This window comes from Rhinolophus sinicus, chromosome 15, assembly GCF_057876585.1.
Source record: "Rhinolophus sinicus isolate RSI-liver-muscle chromosome 15, RSI-T2T, whole genome shotgun sequence".
In the NCBI taxonomy this organism is placed as follows: Eukaryota; Metazoa; Chordata; class Mammalia; order Chiroptera; family Rhinolophidae; genus Rhinolophus; species Rhinolophus sinicus.
This window is the reverse complement of record NC_142515.1, coordinates 113,968,332-113,981,408: the sequence shown is the minus strand read 5'-3', so window position 1 is coordinate 113,981,408 and position 13,077 is coordinate 113,968,332. Positions and strand designations below refer to the sequence as shown.

General features: G+C 38.5%; 1 protein-coding gene across 3 annotated transcripts in view; it reads left to right on the top strand.

The window, feature by feature from the left end:
* The window catches only part of ARHGAP10 (Rho GTPase activating protein 10), a 244,328-nt gene that overhangs the window by 149,320 nt on the left and 81,931 nt on the right, over positions 1-13,077 (top strand). For 2 of the 3 annotated variants that reach the window (XM_074338458.2, XM_019730730.3), the window contains 2 exons: positions 3,544-3,618; positions 9,829-9,916. In XM_074338458.2, the coding sequence (XP_074194559.1) occupies positions 3,544-3,618; positions 9,829-9,916 (163 nt within the window). The remainder of the gene's footprint in view (positions 1-3,543; positions 3,619-9,828; positions 9,917-13,077) is intronic. The other variant, XM_074338459.2, reaches the window with a different exon arrangement.

Below are 13,077 nucleotides of genomic sequence, written 5' to 3'. Positions count from 1 at the left end.
GAGTCAGGGGTCTGCTCTGAGTAAGGGGAATACTCGGCACTCAATGTGGGTAGGTGAGGTGGGACCCATCACAGATGTTTATGTGTTTATGCCTTACATACTTGTTTGGCTGAGGAATTTAGGTTTGATCTGATGGCTTACTCTTAAGTGGGGATGGAAGAGACTTGAGACAATCAAAGTGTTTTGAAAACTAAAAGAAGGCACACAAAAAGATGATGTTCAAAGGGATTATGGATGTGTGTTTCCTGCAAGGGCGCTTCAATAAATGTGTGCACGTCACATTTAAGGCTGTGTTGAAGAAGCAGAGATTATTCTGAAGAGTGAAGAAAATGTAGACCTTGACCTATTGAATTTGGAACGTGACAGGGAGGTAAAGAGAAAATTTGAAATTCTAATACTTAGCGATTAGCAACAGTGACCCTTTTGGCTGAAAGAGGGCAATTTAGAGAAGCTGGAGAGGATATGATAGACCCACTGAGATGTCTGGGCAGAGTGACTGGTTTATAGTCTCTAAATGTATTTATTTGATATCTTTCTTGTGACTGTGTGTGTTTACAGATATAAAGTATGTTCCAATTTTCTCAGTCCAGAGCTTCTAAGAACAATGTAATAAGACACAAAATCCTACACGTCGTGAGTATATGTGTTTCACATGCTATTTCCAAGTGGCTTTTGTACAAGGTTTACTTAAATCATTTTAAAAAAGTAAAATCTGTGTTGAGTAGCATCAATTCCCCCTTGCACCTTTTGGTTTGCATTAGCAATTAACTCTGCTGCTCTCAGGATGATGAATTTGAAACTTAGTCAATTATGTGATAGTAATTACCAGTACAGAGGGATGATTATTGCTGAAATAACATTGTTATTTCATTTCTCCATATGTTTTAGGCACTTCTCATAGAGGCGTGTTTGTTTGACTGCAGAACGTTCCTCGCTCCTTTGGCTTCTGGCACTGAGGTCAAACTCTTTTAGGTCTCTTAAATAGAGTAGTAGTTGAGATAATACTGCCATTTCCATCCATTTGGAACATGGATGGATCTTGAGATTATGATGCTGAGCGAAATAAGTCAGACAGAAAAGGTTGAGAGCCACATGACTTCACTCATATGTGGGCTATAAAACTGAAAGCAGCAAAGGACAAGACAAGCAAACAAAAACTCACAGATAGACAACAGTGGTTACCAGAGGGTAAGGGAGGTGGAGGGGAGGTAGAAGAGAGTCAAAAATGTGGTGATGGAAGGAGAAATGACTCTGGGTGGTGAGCACACAATGTGATATTGTAGGTGATGTGTTATAGAATTATACACCTGAAACCTATGTGATTTTACTAAGCATTGTCACCCCAATAAATTTAATAGAAAAATAAATAGTATTGGAGAAAAAGAAGTCTTTTAGTATTTTAAACTGTCTGGAGATGGCCATCTGGCGTCTAGGAGATGGAAGGAATGAAACTCAGTCTTTCTCCCGTAGCAGGGAGATTTTTGTGTGTTTTGACAGTTTGCCTTCCAACTCCTGGCAGGACTGACCTGCATTTTTCTCCCTTCTCGTAGTCAGTGAGCATTCCCCATCAAGAAGGGGCCTCTGCCTCTTTGATTTCGTCAGCATTCTGAATAGACCTGTATAGACTGAAGGGCTTGCTTTTACTCGTCTGGTTCTTAGTCTGTTGAGTAATTGAGAGAGAAAACGTATCAGATTGCCACGGCTGCCATACTAAGGTACCACATACGGGGTGGCTTAACCAACAGGACTTTATTCTCACAATTCTTGGGGCCAGATGTCCAAGGTGTCGGCAGAGTTGGCCTCTCTCCTTGACTTGTGGATGGCAGTCTTCTCTTTGTGTCTCCCCATGGTCTTCCCGCTGTACGTCTGTGTCCTTCTCTCTTCTTACGAATATACCAGTCATATTACTGGATGAGGGCCTCACCTAATCGCCTCATTTTAACTTAATCCCCTCTTTTAAAGACCTTTTTTCCACATATGGTCACATTCTGAGGCACTGTGGGTTAGGACGTCAGCATAAGCATTTGGGGAGGGGGGCACCGTTCAGCCCATAACAGACAGACAAATAGGATACGTGAAAAGCTTTAAAAATGAAAGGCGAAAAATAAGGAAAACAAACACTCGTTTTTGCAAGGAATCATAAAAGCTCTTATGTGTGCATTGCTTTGGAGCTGACAACCTGGGTTGGTATCGTCTCATTTCCCTCCCCCCATAACACGGGTAGGATACTGTGTGTGATCCTGGGCAGCGTGGAGACTCAGTTTCCTGTCCTGCCCAAAGCCTCAGAGCTTAGGAGCCACTGTACTGTGATTCGAATCCAGTTCTTTAGACTCTTCCTTGTTTTTTTATCATCACCCCATGCGGAGAGGCAAAAAGGAAGTAGGTTCCCTTGGACAAATTCCATGGCCTCAGTTGGTGTTGTGTTGTTTTGTTATGGAAACGCGATTAGAGGCATCATCTCCTTGTCAGCCAGTCATGTTCTCCCGAGCTTTAACGTTTGTAGCGCAGAAAGTAAACACACAGGCAGAAAGCGGCGGCAACTTTTTTGAGAAATAAAGATAATAAGTCACGTTTTCTGGAAGTCATTATTCTACTGTGAACATTTGCGAGCATAAAACAAAGTAGAGAGAGTGAGACAATGAACTCCAGTATTCTTATCGTTCAGACTCAACATTTACCACGATTTTGCTACTCTTCCTTCATCCATCCCTTCCTCTCAAAGCAGGTGTAAGACAGGTTACTTTCACTCCTTTTTGTATGTAACTTAAAAAGTATGGACAATTTCTCACACAACCTTAATGCCGCTCAGAGTTTCCTGATTGCCTCCAAAAGTCCCTTTGCAATTGGTTTGTTCAGATCTGTATCGGAACAAGGCTGTGTGTTCAACATACTAAATCATATTGACCTGACATTTTCTTGCCTTTGTTTCTGATCTGTGTGCTCAGGGATACTTTGTTTCCAGGTCTCTCTGCAGAGAGAATGCAGTGATTTGGTTCATTTTGATGTTTAGCTTGTGGTGATACTTGATATTTCAAAGCTTCTCATTGGACAGTGCATATAACAGCCCTTAAAAACAAAAACAGTTCTGCCTCAGTTTTGAATGCATTTCCATGGTTTTTAGGAATCGTCAAACAACAGTTTCTTTTTATGTGCTAATCAGCACCACATTGTTTTTCAAAAGCTAATTTCTTTTTTCAAGAAACGTGTCAAGGATAAGAAAACATAATACACATGAAGGTAACAGCGCATCTTCACACATTGTGTTGTATACATGAGTAACACGTAACTAACTTCATTAACATTGACTCATTACATTTGGTCCGCACGGAACATTGTTTTATGAGATTATTTTCCGACCATAACTCATGAATACCAAGCTGCTAGAACAAGTTGGTAAACACTTGCTTTTGTCAAACGTTATTTTTAGAGTCAACAGGAGCGAGGCTGCTGTGAGTTAGCAAAGATTCTGAATGCAACTGTTTGTTGACAGCTTTTTGCATGTGACAGTCTTATATTTTGTTAACATGTTGTCTCTTTCAATAGGTATAAATGACCAAGGATTGTACAGAGTTGTGGGGGTGAGTTCAAAGGTCCAGAGACTTCTCAGTATGTTGATGGGTATGCTTCTTTTCTAATCATTTTCCATGCATTATTTGTTTATGTTTGTTGACGTCACAAGTTAATATTTCATAGTAACTGACAGCGTGCTTGTGAATCCATTCTTTTCTTCTACTGCCTAAATTAGTTTTCTCCCAGTTGGCTCAGAGAAGTGGACTAGTGTTTGCGTCAGCTCAGATTATCCACTTCCTTTCGACTTCCTAAAACATGGAAGAAAAAAAAATGTGGCTCATGGGTGAATGTCTTCTTCTGCTTCTTTCTCATAGGAAAGTAGCAGCCAGGCCTCTGTGACTTGCGTGGCTTCCAAATTGGCTTTCCAGAGTCTTGACAGTACATTTGATTGGACAAGACCACTGGGACTCTCTCATTTTTATGGAGCTTCCAAAACTGTCATTTGACAGCACGGGTCTGGTTCTCAGGGATTCATTGGTATTCACAGGGACTTGTGTGTAGTTTGCACCAGGCTCTTCTCCAGAACCATGCGTGCTCCATCTGTGCTGATAACACAGTGTTCTTTAGCATCGCAGACTGGAGGAAGCCAGAAAGTGAATTCATTTCATTACCCCAGACATTATGGGGATGACAGAGCGCTTTTACATTACACACTGCTGTCAGTTCCGTGCCACCTGTAAGAAGTCCCCCTTCTCTCCCCACCTCAAAGCAGACTCCCTCTTGAGCGATGATAACTCAGGCTTGAGGGACTGTATGTCATTATGACCTTGCTAAATGTTAATTAACTTGATATGTCATCATTTTAATTAATCGATATTAGCAGTGCCCTCCGGTATATTATCAGTGCATCTAAACCTGTCTGTGTCTTAAAGCATTGCAGCAAAGACTGGTTTTTGGGAGGCAGAAACCAAGATGAATAAAATCAACTGAGATGTTACCGATAGGCTTGCTTGTTTGGCTGTATTTGAATTAAGGACTTAATAAGAAACCACCTTTTTTTTTTAGCTGTTAACCACAGGAAAAAGCCGCCCGTCATCAGTTGGAGAGCCTTATTCGAATACATTCACTTTCATGAGCTGTTTTTATTTTCTGCCTCTCTGGATTAACTTGGGTGTACAATCTTGGCAGTCACATTTTCCTTTTTACCATTGGCGGTCTCCAAATTAAATAGACACAGGTTGCCAGTGGTGCAGTAGCAGCTGGAAGAGTTTAATGGGACTATAGCATCTGCTTTTAGTTAATTTTAAAATTAGAAACACTTCTCTCATTTCCAAGATGGTATTATGATGATTAGAACTAGAAGAGTCTTGCTATCAGAAGGGGGGACTATGGCTGAAGGGTGCCCTGTGGCAGTCAATTGGCCCTAAGGATCCTAGCGTTACTTTTATTATCTCCTTGTTCAAGTTCAAGAGCAGTTTAAACAAGGCTGTTTTTGTGGTTGCCGTGAAGTGTGAAGCTGTCCCCAAATTTGTTCTTAATCTCGTAAAATCCCATAGGATCTGCATCCCTGACCTCAGGTGGTAGTTTCCTCTGCTCATGGGAAATGTCTCATTGACAGTCCTTCACTTGTAAGGTGTTTTAAAATATCCAAGCCCTCAAAAATTCATGACCTGGAAAACTGTTTTTCAGTTACCATGAGACTCAGAGTAGAGAAGTCCAGGACACAAGCGTGACACAGCCTCATTTATGTTGCTGGCAAAGGAAATGCTGTGTTTTCAGTAATATTCTGCAAACAGAGGAAGTTAGAGAATTGCCAGGAGGGGCAGATACTGGCTTGTTATTTTTTTATTAAGTATTTATTTAAGGGGGCTATGCAATATATATTATTTAATCTATAAATAATTCCTAGTACACATTTAAAATTGTCATCCACAAACTTTGGATTTTTATTAGTGTTAATATTATTTTCTCGTCCCTTTGTTACCAACTGAAACTTCAGCTCTTAACAAAATGGGTTTATTCACTATTTCCTAGTAAATTTAAGATTTCCTTAAGATGTATCTTTACTTTCATCCTGATCCAGCAGGTGTTCAACTTGGAATGACTTATACCTCTTCCCCCCAAAAAAAGGATTTTAGAGTTTCTGAACAGTTGTGTATATGCTACCCCATAGATTTTCTTTCTCTCCAACTTTGCCCACCTCTCTACATTATTTTAAGGTTATGTATCTGAAAGAGAAATAAACCAATCAATGTTTTTCCTCCTCTAGGCAATTAATTTTGATACTTTTGCCCATTTGTGGTACTATGCAGTTTTTTTTTTTTTTTTTAAAGTTACTCCTCCAGGTAATATTTATTTGAAATTTGAATTTTTTCAAAGTACATTTTGTTTGTAATGCACTTTTCGTTGTACAAATGAAAAATAATGTAATTTGTAAGTATCTGAGAAAACATTCCAAGCCATTTCATACTTTTTGACAAGAACGTCCATTTACTTAGTTCTCTTCAGTTCTTGAGAGCTACTTATTTACTTAGGTATTATTTGTCTGCTGCTGTTTTTGCATAACATATTTTTGTATTGTTTAAAATAAGTATCCTTTAAGTCCTCATGTGTAAAGGTTTGTGATGATTTCTAAGGAAAGGATGCATACTTAAATCTTGTATGATTTCTTCTTTTATTTCCTTTTTCAGTGTGTCTTCCCCCTTCACATTGAAAATAGGGAAAAAAACAATGTTTCTATTAGTCCTTCTTCCCCTCCCTTCTCCCCTCCTTTCTGGCTGCCAACATGAAATATTAATGGCAGTGACCATAGAAAGTCTCTAAATGGTCGAGTCATTTGTACTCCTCCAGGCCAGGTAAAGGTGTGGGCAGCAGCCCTCCTCCCCATGGACTTGCGAGTTGTTGGCTTTCTTAGTTGTCTTCTATCCTGGGAGCGGAAGGTGCCGTCTGCTGGATTTCCAGCAGCCTCTCAGCTTTCCCTGCACCAAGCTTCTTAAGTTTCCAAAAGAAAAGTGCCCAAGTGAGCAATTGCCTTCTTCCCTTTACAGGGCATTTTCCTTTATTTCCCGTTTTCTCTATCACAGCACGCACACAGTCTTGCAAAAGTTTTTGGTTTTTTGGGAACAGTTGGGCAGGGAGAAATATCACGTGAGGTATCTTTGGGTGACTCATGGGTTTTTAGTAAATTGGGTGAGAATGTAACAAATCAATTACAATAATTATTGGTAGTTTGGAACTGAGATTAGTTAGAATTGGTATATTATGTCTTTTTCCCCCACTTTAGAATTAAAACATCAGAGTAGGGGAGGGGAAATTGTGAGAAAATATGAGAGCAGCTTTTGTGTGCTGGTGAATTTGGTGGTGATTTCTATGTGTCATTTGTACAAAAAGGTTGGATGATTTTAAATTTAGACATAGAACTACAGAAAACAAAAAGTAATTTAGAAGTGCTTTACTTTTAAAATATCACCTTGTTTACTTTGTAGGACAACTTTTTCATATAGATTGGTGGAAGAGTAAACTAACATAGCTGAAAAAAATTCAAATTTTGGATTATAAAGTATATTTTCAAAATTCATTTCAATCACCGTGCTTAAGTGCTTTAAAAATGACACCTGAGTCAGTATTAGGTCAGTAGGATGCCAACACTTGCATTTAGGTTGGGCTGAAAATTTCCAGTTTCAAAAAAATGACCCCTGGTTAGAAAATTATGAAACATTAATCCAAGTGAAAAATCAACTATTTGTATCTGTGCTTGTTAATTTAGATTTTTAAGTAATCCATGAGGTGGTTTCCCTTGGTCAGCAAGGAAGCAAAATTTGCACCTTCTTTATGATAGAACATATATTCTGATTGAACACTCAAATGCATGGTAGGTTTGAATTCCAAATAAGCTATTGACAATTTACTTCGTCCCAGTACATCCACTGATTATAAAGAACTGCTAGAGATGATTGAGTTATTTGAAAACAGTGAAAATTTAATGGAGGATTAGTACCCTAGACACAATGTAGTCATTAGCTTCTGATGTAACAGCTACTTTTGATTCCATGAATTCAAAGGATGGCTTATTTTTCCATAGAAAGAATATGATTCTCAAACTACATAATGATAATTCAGTAGAAAGCTGAACATAAAAGATTTCCTTTAGAAGCCTTTTTTCTTTAGAAGGATTTAAACATGGTGATTTGCTGGGAGCCAGTTGATTGAAAATGTTATCTGACTTGTATGTTAAAATGAGATTTAAATAATTAATTTAATGAGAGAGAATATTCAGTTACTGAAGTAATTGGTTGGCAAAGTCTTTAGAACAGAATTATTTAGTCCCAGTTATAAAGGATTGCACCTTTAATCAGGGTGCTTAATTTGATTTCTTGAATGTACCTGTGGCTTGTCTGACAAGTTCAGTAAAAAATGAGTTCTGAATTGCAGGAACTGATCAAAATGTAATCAGTGTCGGTTGCCATTGTTGTAGTTTATTGCATATTGCTGTCAGTTGCTGTAATCAAGAACTGTTGAAGGGCTTTAAAAATTCTCCAGACTTTTGAATAATTGACTTCATATGTATGATATTATGGCTGTGAAATAACCGTCACTTCCTGTTTCACTTTATTTTCAAAAAGTTTGAGAATAACATTGACTTGTCATCCATCCTCCTTTATGCCTAAGCCTAAAACTTCTTAAGTGGCATGCATGACACAATGTGGTCGTCCCATTTTGGCAAGTTTTTCTTTTCAAGTGCTTTTAAAAAGGAAATACTAAGAAGATGTTTCCTTCCCTATACAGACAAATGCAGTGTACAGGAGGAAAAAAACACACAAAAAAAAACACACCCAAAACCCAAACAACTACTTTTTTTTGGGTCTTAGTTGAAACATCATTCTGGAGTGACAGAGAAAAAAAGTCTCCTCCATGAATCTCTTATTTTCTCCTTTGCACGATGGGAGTGTAGAAAACCAGGCGAGTTTATATTGATGGTCTGATATCATTCATTATAACCCATTTACTGCTTCCTCCCTTTGAGGTCGTTAACCTCAAAGGTAGTTAACCTCAGCAGGTAGTTAACCTGCTGATACTTTCAGTGACTCAGCTATGGTAGTTACCTCCTCATTTGATAATTTGTGGAAATCTGTATACATTCCTGATGTGCTTTGATGCCCTCAGTTGTTCCCTGAGAGCGTTCACATTACCTCCATTGAAGGATATTCAGGTCCGTTTGGAACTGACTGACTTGGGATGGGGTGGTGGTCAGGGTTTGGCAGGTATTTCAGCCCGGGTTTGTGATCCCAGAGCTGCTGCCATGCCACAGCTGAGTGCTGTAGCCCAGCCCTACCAGAACCGAAGATGCCACAGTACTCAGAGGACGTGCCTTTCCCACCATCCTTTCCTTTTATTTCAACCAGGACTGACTTTTTCCATTTCAAAATTGAGTACCTCCCTTCTCTCCCTCCCTTTTTCTCCCCCTCCCTCTCTCCTTCCCTCTTCTCCTCCTTTTTTTTTTTTTTTTTTTTTTTTTTTTAACTCACATGTCTTTAGAGTTTACTAGCTATTTGAAAGGCCATTTGGACGAAACACGTCATTAACACACTTTTAGGATGAAGAAAACTTGTTTAATTTAGAATGAACATCGGAAGTATTACTCAAAGGCTTCCAATAAATATTTCCTGGATGAGTGTATGAATTCTAATGTTAATGTGAAAGATCACCCATGAATGACTTTTTAAGTTTATGTGTCATCATATTCCTCTTTTGGTTGACCATCTATTGATCTTCAGAAAGATAATAACGCTAAGCACAAATCTTAGAAGTGTGGGACCAAACTTATCCTTTCCTCCCACTGACTTTTTGCTATTCTAACAATCATTTTGCCATTAACAATGCTGCCTCTTTCCCCTGTCGTAACACAGTGTGGTAGCAATAATGCCACCTGACAAGTGAGAATACACGGACACTGCACATGCCACATGCGCTAAGCCATGGCTACTGAGTAATACCTTTAATAATACTGTTGGTAACAATAATGTTAGCTATCCATGCTTTGTTTGTAGTGGTGGATATTTTGATGCTATGCTATATCCAGTTCTCGCACAACCGTTAGCCTTTTGTTTTGATCTCCACTATAGATTTTCTGAAGTGCTAGAAAGGTCTAATAATAAATCATGGCTTAGAATAGTATAGGAAATTGTATATAATGTTTTTATGGGAAACCACAGAATTCATTGTTTGTGGTCACATAAATGGAAGCTTTTGTGAGCCAGTCAAGAGGGCCTTTGAGTGTTCAAGATTTTAATTGTATTTTCTTTCTTGCTTGCTCACTAGATGTAAAAACATGCAATGAGTTGGACCTGGAGAACTCCATAGATTGGGAAGTGAAGACAATAACAAGTGCCCTAAAACAGTATTTGAGGTAAGCTCCCTTGAAACAGGGAAGAAGGGACGATTTGGACATCTCACACACAGCAAATACCTACTCGGCGCATAAATCTTAATAGTTAGACCTTATTAAAAAAGAGAACATTTATGTGGTATCTAATAATGTCCCAGAATGTGAGATAAGTAGTAGATGATCATCGGTTAGGTAGATTGCAACAGAAGAGCAGAAGGATGTAACACACTTAGGTTTTGAAACAGACTGTCTATTGTAGGTGTGAGTTTTAGGGAGTAAGTGCTGTGGACCAGCGAGGAAGAAGGCTATTGCCTTCACTGAATCTTAATGTCTTTGACTATAATGAGGACGTTTTATATTTAAACCATTTGAACTGAAAGGCTTCTAATGATAACGCATAAATACAAAGCTATTTGAAAGTTCACTGGGTGAAGTTTTAAAGTAAATTTCAATTTTGCATTTACTACAGAAAATATTGAGGTTTAGAATCAGAAAAAGGTTGAGCAATTCTGTGAGTCATGCACCTTTCTTTAGAAAGAAAGGTAAGGCATTTAATGATTGAAAAGCTGGAGGTTAGGTGAAGAACAAGTACCTAGGGAGTGAAAAAAGAAACAATGGCATAAAGAAACAAAAAGAATAATGGCATCTGGAAAATAAATCCTGACTGTAGTTCTTATGCTGTGGTTCTGTTGAGGACTTTGATTTTTCTACCACAAGCTGCCCCAGGGTCAGTTCCTTTTAACCATCACATAGGTTTGCGTTTCAGGTAAACAGTGTTTGAGTTCCAATGAGCACATCAGAATCAACTTATATTACAGATTTTGTATTTTAAAAAATTTATGCATTTTAAATATTTCAAATATATAAAACCAGAGAGATTAGTGTAATGGATCTACATGGCCCCGTTTCCTGCTTCTTCACTCACTTCCACACATTCTGTCCTTTTTCATTAGTCTCCCTACCTGCCACTTTTTTTGGATGGTATTTGAAAGAGTTTCTAAAACAGCATATTGCTATGTCCGTAAATACTTGAGTGTGTGTGTGTGTGTATGTATGTGTATATATATATATATATATATATATATATATATATATATATATATATATATATATATATATATATCAAAAAAGATGAGGACTTAAAAAAAAAAAAGACAATGTAGAAAAGACAGAAGGAATGTAATTACTATCATACCCAACACAATTAGTATCCAGTATTCGGTCTATGTTCCATTTTTACTGATTTTCCCTCCCCAAAAGTCTTTGTATATGTGTTTTAATGCCTACAAGATTTAAACAATGCCAAAACATTTCATTTTGTTGATATGCTTTAAGTCCCTTTTAATCTGCACTGTCTCCTCCCTCTGCACCCCCCACTTCCCAGGGTTGTTTTTGTTGATAAACCAGGCCAGGGTCAGTTTTTAAAATAGACTTTTCTACTTTTTGGGTATGACTGTAGTGTCTGTCCTATGGTGTCATCTAACACGTTTCTCTAGCCGCCATATTTCCTGTAAACTATTAGTTAAATCTATAGACCATTCGAGTCAGGTTAAGGTTATTTATTGACAGAATGCATCATAGAGGTGCTGTATTCTTCGTGTTGTTTTATATCAGGAGGGCTTTGTTGTTGGGTTGTTCTGCTTTTTAAGGATATTAAAATTTATCAGTGAATTCAGGTATATCTTACATATTTTTGAGAATTTAAGCAAGATATTTTTGGCCACTATTTGAAATTTTTTTCTTAAACTATGAAGTACATTCTTATTATCTCTAATCAGTGATGGGGTAAAATTAAGTCTAAATCGACACGCTTATGTCTAGTTTGCCACTGATAGTGACTACTAGCTGGTTTAGATGAGGATTGTGGTCAAAATGAATCTTGTTAGCTCCTCCCATGCGATTTAATGTACGCTTCCTGAAGGTAGACGTCTTACGTGTTAAGTTTACTGCAGAATCCCCAGCATTTAGAGCTATCTGTGTCATTCAGATATCAGAGCAGTGGTTCTCAGCTGGGGATGATTTTGGCCCCCAGAGATTATTTGACAATATCTGGAGACATTCCTGGTTGTCACAGTTGCAGGAGAGGGAGTGCTACTGGTGTGTAATGACTGGAGGCCAGGGGTGGGCTGCTAAAATTCCTGCAATGCACAGAACAGCCCAATCTTCCTCCCAAATGTCCCTGATGGCAGCAGTGTTGAGGTTGATTTGAGAGCCTGAATTAGGTGGATGATGGTCAGAAGGGGCGAGGGATATAAAAATGTGAAGAAGTGTGTATGTTCACTTGACCAGTAGTGGGTGCTGCCACTCTAGGAGGAAGCATTACACTCATTTTTCTGTTTGCTAAACTCATACCTGGTACGGGTAAGGGGACTGACCAAAGTAACTCAGGTATTGGTGGGAAAGGAAGGACTGAAATTCAGTTCTTCTGTAGTAAATTATGTTTTCTCTCCATGCTCCACATGGTTCTGTTTTTTTTTTTTTTTTCCTTTTGGGGGGAATTAGTTTAATAAACTAGAGGATCGTTTTATTCAGTACATATAATTTCTTTTTTGGTTTTTGAGACTCTGAAGCTGGTTTCTTATTGCCCCTAGTTTTGTGTTGCTTTTTCTGCGGTTTTCTCTCATTATGTTGCTTCATCCTGTTGAATTCCACTTTTAAGCAAACACTGCTTACAGAACAACAATATGAGATGCTATTATTATATAATTTCACAATATACACATTCTGCCTGAATGTGATAAAGTGATTATCCAAGGCAGATGCCTTGGGAGGTTTGAAAGGTTGTTGTTATTTTCCCCTGTGCTATTTTTAGCAACTAAAATTCAGTAATTAGGATTTAATTGACACTTCTTCTGGTGATGCACCAAAGAGGAGAAAACTCAGTTTTTATATACCTCCATTTTGGCTCCCCAGTTGTGTTCTGAGCAAGTGCGTGTCTTTCAGCACAAGAGGAAATGCAGTGTGATGGCCGTGGGCGTGGTCTCTGGAGCCTGCCTGCCTGGGTTTGAATCCCAGCCCTGTCGCTCCTGGCACCATGACACGTACCTGAGTACAGCTTTTCTCATCAAACAAGTTATTGCCCTTGGAATTCTCACTGCAAATAACCCAGACACCTTATGGGGTGGGAGATTGGAGGTAGTAGAAGGGAAATAGCCAAACGCCCGAAACACCAAACTAAAACA